Below are 11,023 nucleotides of genomic sequence, written 5' to 3' on the forward strand. Positions count from 1 at the left end.
GACAGCGCCCTCCCAAGACTCCAGTTCATATCCTGACCCCCCAAACCAGCTCCCTGGGGTGTCCCTGCCCTGTTCGCCCCATTGGGTCCAGGGCAAGCAGGGGCAGCCCTGGGGCAGTGGGGCTGCTGATGTGTGGGAAGGCCGCATTTCAGAAGGGTTAAGGCCATCCCTGCAGCACTGTCCCTGCCCCGAGCATCTGCAGGGGGCCCCTGCAGTGAGACCCATCCCCACTCAGAGCCCCATCTCCAACCACAATGCCTGTTGGATTGAGTGTGGGCCCTGCTGTGGGATCCTGGGGAGCCAGCACCACTGCAGGGCTCGTCCTGGGAAAGGGGCTGTGCAGGGGAGACAGCCTGGGACAGCCCCTCCCTTGTCACCCCCTGCCACCCACTGCCAGCTGAAGGTGACGGCCCCCCCAGGCTCTCTCCTGCCCAGCCACCCCAGCTGCAGAAATAGGATTTTATTTCCCATGAAGAGGTCTGGATTAAAATAACCTCCTGGCCCAGATCCCTTTTCTGATGTGGCAGATGTTTGCCCACAGCCCTGCTGGGTATCCGAGCCTTGACCCTCCAGGCTGCTGTCCCCATGGTGGGGACATGCCCATCCTCTGCCTGGCCCTCAGGGATGTATCCCGCTCCCAGCCATGCCCGGCCTCACTGACTTGGAGCTGCTGACCCTGCTCAGCTGCTGTCCCCAGGCCGAGCTGAGCCCCCAGGGCCGCCAGCCGTGGGGCAGGGCACGGGGCCAGCCCTGCTCTGATTACCCCCAGCGCTTTTTCCTTTTTCTTCCTTAATTTACTGAGTGCTAAATCCAAATATTACAACTTCCCTTCCACGCCGCTGGTTACGCAGGCGGCCCCAACCGGGCATTGTCTTATTGTTTGCAGAGGGAAGCTCCAGCGGGAGATTAACCTGGCGTTCACCCCACGCACGGCCTCACACCCTGTCCGTGCTGCGGGGCCTTCATCCCCAGGGACCGCAGCCGGCACGAGGTCCCAGCAGGGCGAACGGCTTTGAGGGGTCCAGTGCGTGGGGGGGACATGGCAGGGTGGTGGCAGCCCCACAGCAGTGTCCACAGCACCCCTGGGATGGGTGGCACGTTGGGGCATTCTTGCTGTGCATCCCTTGTGATGGTGAGGATCTGGCAGGTGTCTTGAGGGTCTCAGGCAGACCCTTTGCCAGGTTTCTTCCCCAGGGACCCTGGCAGGATGCTGGAGGGTCAGTACAGTCTGAGTCTGCTGGCACGGGGAGGCAGGGACTGCCCAGCATCCCAACCTAGAGGACCATCATGCTGCCCCCTGGTCTGCCCATGCCATCCCATCCTATCCTAACCTATCCCATCCTATTCCCCCCATCCCATCCCTGACTGCCCATCCCTCCCTGATCCTTTTCTCCACCCTGCCCTGGGCAGCAGAGCGGTGTCATCCTGTCCCCACTCACTGCCATCTAGACCTTGGGGATCCCTTCCCAGTCCTTTGCCCCCAGGTCCAACAGGGCTGGGAGTGACCTGTGACACTCACTTAAAGGCTGTCACTGTCACAGGGAGGATTTCCCAGGCAACAAGCAACTGAGCTTTGCTCCAGGATACACTGGGGTCTTAAGCATGAGCCTCCACTCTGGGGGAAGCCCAGGGAGGGTCAGGCAGCACCCAAAGGTGTTGCCAAAGGACAAGGAATGAGGAGGACTGGATCCTGGGCCCAAAATCTGCCTTTGTGTCCTCTATCCCTGTCTGGCTCCTCCTCCTTCACTGACTCAGGCTCAGACATGGTTTGACCCTGCAGCCCCATCCTGGGGGTGGTGGGTCGGGACAGCAGTGCTGCCCACAGACTGCAGGCTCTGCCTGACCCCTGTGCCCTCCGTCCTCCCACACCCCATGACCAGACGGACCCTTCTGTGTCCCTTTCTGGCCAGCAGCCCTGGTGCACAGCAGTATCAGGGGCTGTCAGTTCCTGGCCCCCCATCACTGGAGGTGAGCCCCAGGCTGGCCCCCTGCCCACAACTCCAGCAGCTCCTGCCTGGCCAGACCCAGCCTCATCCATCCTATCAGCAAGGCAGCTCCCGGCACCCGCGGGTGCAGCCCTGCTGCATTCCAGCCTGGCTGGCCAGCCTGTGGGGAGGCTGAAATATTTGGGAGGGGAATGGAGAAGGGAAAGGGGAAAAAAAATAATAAAATAAAAATCTATAAAAAGAAAGTTTAAAAACACAAGTTAAAGAAAAAAAATACCAGGCGCAGAGTGCAGCTGCGGTTCTGGTTCCAGTTCCCAGGTGATGTCAGGCCTGGAGCCTCTCCAGCCCTGGCCCCTCAGAGACGGTCTTTGTGGGTTCAGCACTGAGTGTTTTTCCTTCCTGAGACTCGGGGACACCTTCCTGTCTCAGAGAAAGCAGCCAAGAGCCTTTCCAAGGGTGTCCGCATGCAGGAAGGGGAGAGGATGGGAGGGGAGCGTGACTGGGCTCAGTGCGGGGCTGCGGCTGCCGGGGAGCTGGCGGTGGCCGTGGGCGATCAGTGGCCATGACGCTCACCCCACACGGGGCAAAGGGGCACCCGGCTCCCACCAGCCCGGCAGCTCTGAGTCACTGTTTCCCTCTCATGGTGCTGGGAGGGGCTGGAATGTACTGGGACCCATAGGCTTGTCACTGGGACATGCTGGGATCCATAGCCCCAGCACTGGGATGTGCTGGGATCCATAACCCCAGCACTGGATGTTACTGGGTGCCCAACTTCTGCACTGGGATGTGCTGGGATCCATAACCCCAGCACTGGATGTTACTGGGTGCCCAGCTTCTGCACTGGGATGTGCTGGGACCCAGGGCTGTTACACTGGGGCTTGCTCTGGGGTCCTTGTGCTATCCTTGGCACTGGGGTGTGCTGAGATCCATGGCCCTAGCACTGGGATATGCTGGATCCCACAGCCTCAGCACTGGGACATATTGGGGTGCATAGTCTTGATACTGGAGCTTTCTAGGGCCCTAGTCTCTGGCACTGGGACATACTGGATGCACAGCTCCTGTGCTGGGATTCACTGGGGCTCATGGTCTTTATATTGGAGCTTGTTGAGGCTCCACTTGCTTGCACTGGGACATCTTGGGACACTGGTGCTCAGCCCTGGGACATACTGCGACCTATACACTCAGTGCTGGGACCTGCTGTGCCCCCAGCACTGGAACCACCAGCCCTTGCTGGCCCCCTGGGGGGCTCCAGAGCCGCTACTTCATGGGGACGGTCCCCTTTCATGTGCGGGTCGGGCTGTTTGCAGAGCACAGCATCCCCCACGGCCCCTGCCCCCCGATAAACCCGGGGACAGGGATTCTGTGTCCTGGGCTGTTTGGAGAATCTCACGGCTGTTTATTGGGGTCTGGGACACATTAGCCACGCTGAGAACAAACCTCTCCCACCCACCCCGGTCCCTGCTTGGGACCAGCTCTCACAGCTGCGCCGCGCTGTCAGCTCCATAAATCAAACCCGGGGGAGGGAGCCCTGGGCAGGCTCACCTCGGTGAGCAGGGGGCCGAGAGGTGCTGTGGGCTCCCAACAGAGCCCCTGCCTGGGGCATGCTCCAGTGGGACCCCCAATGTGCTCCCCCTGCTCCATGCAGGCTCCAGGACCCAAGGGAGATAGAGCAGCTACAGTTCTTCAACCCTTGTGGGGAGCCCCCAGCTGCCCCATCCACAGCTGCCTCTGCTCCGTGGGACACACCGGCCCCTGGGAGCCACCAGCTCTGGCACAGCACCATTCCCAGGCTCAGCTCTCTGCACCGCCCAGCCATTCCAGCCCCCTCAAGCAGAATCCCATGTGGGGATCTGGCCTGGGAATCCCCCATGTCCTCACCTGACCCCAGGCAGGTGCTGCTGCCTGCTGCCCCACCATGCACGGCTCTGCATGGTCATGCACAGCTCTGCATGGTGGCAGTGGCAGTCACAGTGGGGACAGTCATTGTGCTGGTGGCAGTCATAGTACTGGTGGCAGTGGTGGCGATGGTGGCAGTTGTGGTGGCAGTGACATCGCGCCAGTCATGATGTATCAGGTGGAGGGGAAGGCACAAAAGCAGTTACACCAACCCCGACCCACCAGCTGGGCACCTGTGGCTGCAGCACAGGGCTGGAGGTGCCATCCCCATCCCATGGCGTGGCACTGACCCCCTTGGAACTTCTGCAGCCTTTGCGAGGCCAAAGCTGTCATCAGGGCCTGGGGACACAGGGACACCCAGCGGTTTCACCCCATGTGAATCCCACTGTGGCACAGGAGTGGGTAGAGCTGAGATGGTCACACTGGTTCCAGTAGCAGAGCAGCTGTGCAGGGCAGGGGGGTCCAGGGCTATCTTGAGGACCCCCACCTCACCCCACACTGGGGTGACAGGCAGGCACTGGCTCATCAGAAAAATAGGGTTTTATTTTCCAAGCGGCTGCACGTGCACAACCAGCGTCCCCAGGGCCACGACACCGTCCCCCCGGAGCACCTCAACGCCGGCCACACACAGGCCCCTTCCAGTCCAGCCCCGGGGCGCGGGGACCCCCCTCCCCGGCCCTGCCCCACGTGGGCAGCCTTGGCCACGGGAGCGTCCTCCCGCCCCACTGCCGGCTCCAGGGCCAGTGTCGGTGTGGTGCCAGCCTGGGCTCGGCTGCTGCCACCTCGGGTGAGCAGCTCCCTCCCTCCCCGCTGCGGTCTCTGGGCTGGCATGTGCGGGTTCCATCTGCCTCTGCCGCTGTCTCAGGTGGGTGCTGCCGGACCCCGGCTCATCTCCGCGACACTCGCAGGGGGGTAACCCCTCGCATTTTCAGGCAGTTGCCCCCGAGGTCCCTCCGACTGCCCTGCAGAGAGAGGAGGGAGAGCTGCAGGTACCATGGGGTGTCCAGATGGGGGGCACCCCATTCCTGCCCATGTCCACCACGCCGACTCCTCCATGGGGACCCACTGTGAGATGGCCAGTGGCTCAGTCCTGGGGCAGCTCCATGCTGCCTGGAGTGGACAGACAGACAGAGGGGGCCATGCCTGACGAGTGGTTGGGTGGGTGGTTGGGAGGTGGGTGCTGTGGTGGAGCCCTCCAAGGTGGGTCCCCCTTGGCCTTGTCATGCTGCAGAACACAACCCCCATGGCTACTCAGCACCTGTGGCCAGGGCCAGTAGCACCCCAGGACAGACACATGGCCCCAGACAGATCCACAGCCCTGGAGAGACTCACATAGTCCGGCCCCACAGCTCAGCCCCACCTCCCAGCAGGGAGCTATCAGTTCCTGTATCAGTATAACCCAGCACAGACCAGCATGGTCCAGATTTAGCCCAGAACATTCCAGTAAAACCCAGCATGGATCAGCAGGGCCCAACACAGCCCAGTTCCAGCCCAGCCTATTTCCAGCCTTGCACAGCCCAGCATGGCCCAGTACAGCCCATTTCCAGACCATTTGCAGTGCAGTACAACCCATTTCCAGCCCTGCCCATTTCCAGCCCAGTACAGCCCCTTTCCAGCTCAGCCTCAAGGCTGGGATACACAGTTGGATCCCAACCCAGTTCCCACCATTGCACTCCAGCAGGAGCTTCGCAGCCCCAGTGCCTCCACAGGGTCCCCTGGAGGGGTCCAGCACTGTGCCAGACTCCTGGCTCCAGCCCCAAGAAGGAGCCAGAGGATCCCAGCTGGGGCAACTCTGCCAGGGACCAAGGCTGGAGGACCCCAAGAGGGCTGGAGAGGCTGCTGGGAGGGTGGCAGGAGCAGGGGAGTAATTAAAAATGGAGCAGCAAAACTTGAAAAAGCTCTGAGGGCTGGAGTGTGACCCGTGGCTGTACTGCTTGGGGTCACACATGGGACACCTTGAGGGTGTGTGGGGACAGTGGTGGGTACAGCAGCCCCTGCTCACAGCCCTGCCAAGGGATGTCAAAGAGGTCAGGCAACTTCCAGCCCTGCATCCCATATCCTGCACAGCTGTTCCTCAGTCAGGGGCACCCAGGACCCTGGCATGGGCAGCAGGGTGGGCTCACCATAAGAAAGGTGTCCCACGACCTTCAGGATGCTGGGGGGGATCAGCTGGGTGGGCAGGGCAGGGCAGGGCAGGGCAGGGCAGGGGTGCTCTGCCATGGCCATCTCAGCCCTGTGGGAGATGTGCCAGTGCTGCCAGCAGACCCTGCATGGGAACACTGGACGGGAAACTCTGTCTGACCCCCCTCGGGGGGTGTCTGCTGGGCTCTGCCTGTCCTCCTCACATCAGAGAGCTGCTGGAGTAGCCCTGCCACAGTGCTGGTGGGCTGGCAGGGTTGGGTATGCAGATGGGGATGAGGATGGGGAAGGGGTCAGCCAGCGAGCTCTGAGCTCCCCCTGGGACAGCCAATGCCGCCAGCTCTGGGGTGGCTGTTTAACCCCTGAGACCTCCCAGCCCGGATGGACGTGGGGGAGCAGCCCAGCCCTCTGACGTGAGCAGGAGCTGTAGGCGTGTGGCTACAAGCAGGATTTGGCCAGGAGCAGCCGAAACCTCCAGTGGGAGCTGCAGCCAGAAGCTGTGGTTCTCACTGAGACATGAGTCTCCTGCCCCGCTCAGCCCAGGCACAGTGTGCTGCTCCCCATCCCTTTGGGACATGCTGAGCCTCCTGCCCCACTCAGGCCAGGAGGGGCACGAGGATCCCTAACCCATCCCAGAATCCCGCTCACCCCTTTCCGCTGGTTGCTGAGGCAGAAGGTGCAGATGCTGCGGGGCTGTTTGCTGTCCAGGTCGCCCTTGGCGCCATAGATGGCACTGAAGCAGGGCTGCCCGTCCTCGCAGCCCTCGCCCAGCAGCAGCACGTTGGCCAGGTGGGAGATGTAGCTGGAGGCCAGGCGGAGGGTCTCGATCTTGGACAGCTTCCGATCCACCGGCTCGGTGGGGATGAGGGTCCGCAGGGCGGTGAAGGCCGTGTTGACGCTCTGGGTCCGGTCCCGCTCCCGTGCGTTCGCTGCCTGCCTCTGCTTCACCATCACCATCGGCCCCGGCTTCCGCGGCAGCTTGCGGCGAGCCTCGGCGCCCTCGCAGCAGCCGAACGACTGGTCCGACGTGTCGCTCTCGCTCCGGTTCTCCTCGTCCTCCGAGAGCATGCTGAGGTCGGGGTAGAGCACGCGGGCGGCCACGGGGCGCAGCATGGTGAAGGCCATGGCGGGGTGCCCGCCCGCACCCCCGGCCCTGCTGGGGGGACCCCCCGGGCTGCGGGGAGCCTTCCCCCGCCGGCACAGCTGCGACGGCGGCTCCGGACGCCTTCCCGCTGCTGCTCCGCTGCGGCAGCTGAGCAGGGCTGGGACGACTGTCTGCAGGGGGAATCGGGATTTATACGGCCGGGGAGGGGCTGGCTCCGGAGCCCACCCCCAGCCGGCCCCCCGAGCTCCGGCCAGCGGCCAGCGGCCAGCGGCCAGCGTCCTCACCCCAGTCCTGAGAGCCAGTGCTGGCTCTGGCCACTGGCCTGGCCCCACTCCAGCACGCTGGCCTGGCTGTGGGCACCTTGACCCCAGGTCATGCCCGCGGTGGTTCTGAACCGTGGCAGCGCCAGGGCCACTGTCCGGCAAGTGCTCCCTGTGCCATGGCCTCTGGCGCCTGCAGAGCAATGTCACAGATAATCAGCCCACAGGCAACGTGTCCCCAGCCCCTGCCTGGCTGTCCCTTGCCAGCCCTGGGTCCCACACAGGGTGGCATGGGATGAACACAGGGCACAGGAGCTGGGATGGGGAAGGCAACCAGGAGTGGGTGACACTGGTGCAGTGCCTGGGGTTTTTATTAGAGGGATGCCAGTGGGAGACACACTGCTGCCCACACCCTGCCATGCCCCACTGGGGCAGGGTCTGTGCCCAGGAGGATGCCTGGGGCAGGCAAGGAGCAGCAAGGGCAGGCAGCCCCATAGGAATGCACTCCTTGCTCCTCTGTTCCCAGGGCCTGGCACGCTGCCTGCCCACAGTGGGAGGGGGCAGGGGGACATGCAGAGACACGGGCAGCACTGCCGGCAGCACTGCCAGGAGCATTTCCTCCCGCCCAGGAGGAAAGTGTGTGCCGGCAGTGGAAACACAGAGTCTTTTCCTGAGAAGGGAGAGATGAGCCAGCAGCAGCGGGAATCACCAGTGTCCTGGGAAGGGCTGGGGGTGTCCCCCAGCCTGACGGTTGCTCCTTGTCATTCCTTGGTGCTCAGTACCACAGACCATGGCCCTGCTCCTCCTCACCAGGGAGGTCTATGTGGGTCCCACTCTGCCTTCAACCCCCCTGCCCTGAGCCCAACGCTCCCAGGAGCAGGCAGGGGGGCAGCCAGCTAAACCAAGCAGTCAGGAGGCTTCCTGCCTGCCTTCCTCCCTTCCTCCTCCTCCGCGATGCTCCGGGCATGATTCAGGTCAAGTGGCAAAAACATGTGGAGGGCAGGACCTGGCTCCTGGCAGATGGCGCCAGGGCTGCCGGAGATGTTGCTGGGGGATTTGGCAGTGCCAGCTGCAGTCCCCACTGTCCAGCAGCTCCACAGCCAGGAGAAATCTTGGAGGCTTTCCAGGGCCGGGACAGTGGCCATGGAATACAGCCGGCATATCACGAACACCCCAGTGAGGTGGTCAGTGGGGTGCCCTGGGGGCTATGGAATGGGGTGGCATCATGTTCCTCAGTGCCCCACGGCCAAAAGCCTATGGCTGCAGGACTGGAGTTTATGATAGGGCTCCTGGGGTCTGGGTCCCCCCAGGGGCTCTCCTGGTGCTGCCAGGGCTTGTGGCTGCTGGACCACAACAGGGGCAGCTGTGCTGCCTGGCACCAGCACAACTCCACTGCCTCCATGCTGCTGGCTGTGAGCAAACGGCCCCTCTGCTCCCTGCGGGGCACAGGCAGTCCCCAGCCGGAGGGACCCCCCTGCCCTGTTTTCCTTCACCATTTGTCTGCCTGTGCAGAGCCTGTAAATCACGCGGTGGGGGGCAGAGAGATGGGCTGGGGTCTGGCGGTCCTGCTGGGGCTGAGGACATGTAGGGCTGCACCAAGGGCCAGGGGGTCCCACTGGGGGAGGGGAAATGCAGGGCTGAGCAAGAGGACAGGGATCCCCTAGAAATAAAGGTGCGCAGGGTTCTGCACTGTGTCCACACTGACACCTCTCACCATGCATCCGTCCCCATGAGGGACCCCAACCTTCTGTAGCCCCTGCCCAGGTGCAGACCCCCACAAAAGGGCATGTGCAGGCAGTGCCAGGAGCAAAGCTGGGGATGGGCAGGCCCTTGGCATGACAGGCAGGGAGCAGGCAGGGAGAAGGCAGGTGCCTGCACAGAGAGGGGAACCCCCACTCTGCCCTCCTCTTGCCCCTGAGTCTTGCTGGGCTGGGGGTTCACAGCAGCCCCTGGCCCTGACAGGCAGCAAGACGGATGGCAGGGGCTGTGTACTCAGCTGCACATCCCACACATGGCCACCAGCTGACGGGGACAGGCTGGGGGGGTCACCCAGTCCCTATGCCCAGCCGAGCTGCCCACGGGCTTTTCTGGAGGGCATGGCCACGTGTGGGGTGCTGGTGGCCTGTGGGGTCTGGAATATGGCGGGGCACAGACGGGGAAGGAGCAGCAGACAGGAGATGGCTCAGTGTGGGGTGGGGACGGCACACATGAGTGCGTACATGTGAGTGTCTGTGCGTGGGCGTGCAGCTGCACACATCTGTACATCCAGGCATGCATGGATGTGTACATTCATGTGTGTGTGCACAGGGCTATGTGTGAGTATGAGGGTGTGTGCACGAGTTTGTGCAGTTGCACGTGGATGTGGATGTGTGTATGTGCACGTGTGCCTGTGGGTGCCATGTAGACCCTGAATGCCACCACCTCCTGCTGCAGTGACATCCCCACAATGGCATAGACGTGTATGTGTTACCACTGCCTCTCCAGGTGCTGCACACAGAAGGATGGACAGACAGGAGCTGTCATCTCTGACTGGGAGAACAGCAGGAGCCATAGGAAGGAGGGAACGCTGCCGGCTCCCTGCCTGTCCGGCTGCCTGTGGATGCTGTGGCTGCGGGGCAGGAGGACGCGTGGCAGCAGCCGAGTTTTCCTGTGCTGCCTGGCAGGTGTGTGGTACAGAATGAGCCCCTGTGCCTGGGCCCCCCCAGCTCCCCCAGCTCTGTGGCCTGGGCTCTGACTCAGCCGGGCAGCACGAGGCACAGCCAAGGCTGTGGCATTACAAACCTTCTGCGGGCTTGAGCGGGTGCCAGGACATGGTGGGGTTTGGCATCACAGCTCTCCTGGCTGATCCAGCCAAACTAACTGAGCCCCGGGCAGAGGGCAGCACCAGGCAGTGGGTCAGGCATTCACGGGACCCTGCATGGGACATACAGCATGGAGGGGACATGGCCTGAGCATGAGGTTGCAGCCCTGACCTAAGCTCAACCAGGCATCCCTTGCTTGGGGGAGCATTGTGGGGTTGGGTTGCTGGGCACCCTGAGGGCCAGGTCCTGCCTCTGCTGCCAGGGAAATGACCCCTGCCCCCCACACCAGGGAGTGTTTATCTTCGAGGTGATACTTAAGTGTAAGAAAATAAACAGGGAGCAGATGGGCCAGGGACCAGGGCTGCCCCCAGCCCCGTGGGATTGCTCCAGCCCTGCTGGGAAAACACCACGGCCGGCGAGGCAAATGGATTCCAGACCCACGGCAATGCTGGAACATGTGGTCACCAGGACACTGGGCCTGACCCTGTTGAGCCCTGGTGAAGCAGTGCTGGACTGATCCATTCAACCCCACCCCATCCCATCCCACTATATCCCATCCATCCCATTCCATCCCACTCTGTCCTATCATATCCCATCCTATCCCATCACAACCCATCCATGCCATCCCACTGCATCCCACCCCACTGAGTGCCCCAAGTCCACAGCCCTGACCAGACCTTGGCACCAGGGGATGTCCAGGACTGGCTCCTCTGCCTGTAGATCCCCAGTTTCAGGGTGCTCAGGCCAGTGAAACTGCAGGCCTGGGAGCTGCCCTATCCCAAAACCACAGTCCTGTCCAGCTGGGCACACACAGCCTCTGAGTCCAGCTGCCTCCTGCCCGATGCTGAGCCCAGCGAGGCAGGAGTCTCATCCCAG

At 62.8% G+C, this 11,023-nt stretch overlaps 1 protein-coding gene across 1 annotated transcript; it reads right to left on the reverse strand.

Annotated features, from left to right (window-relative positions):
- Positions 1–4,364: 4,364 nt before the first annotated feature.
- Positions 4,365–7,236, reverse strand: TCF15 (transcription factor 15). The gene is made up of 2 exons (XM_082292596.1): positions 6,630–7,236; positions 4,365–4,804 (listed from the first exon to the last, which is right to left on the reverse strand). Exons 1-2 carry the CDS (start codon positions 7,104–7,106, stop codon positions 4,730–4,732), a joined length of 552 nt encoding a protein of 183 aa, XP_082148722.1. The 5' UTR covers positions 7,107–7,236; the 3' UTR covers positions 4,365–4,729.
- Between the last annotated feature and the right edge of the window lie 3,787 nt (positions 7,237–11,023).

The sequence above is a fragment of the Coloeus monedula genome, assembly GCF_965178545.1.
Source record: "Coloeus monedula genome assembly, chromosome: 17".
Classification (NCBI taxonomy): domain Eukaryota; kingdom Metazoa; phylum Chordata; class Aves; order Passeriformes; family Corvidae; genus Coloeus; species Coloeus monedula.

Excerpts from the sequence above, each read along its gene's own strand:
- TCF15 (XM_082292596.1), bottom strand. The coding sequence starts at position 7,106 with ATGGCCTTCACCATGCTGCGCCCCGTGGCCGCCCGCGTGCTCTACCCC. Across the intron at positions 4,805-6,629 it reads TCAGCAACCAGCGGAAAGGG|GGCAGTCGGAGGGACCTCGG; the intron begins GTGAGCGGGATT and ends CTCTCTCTGCAG.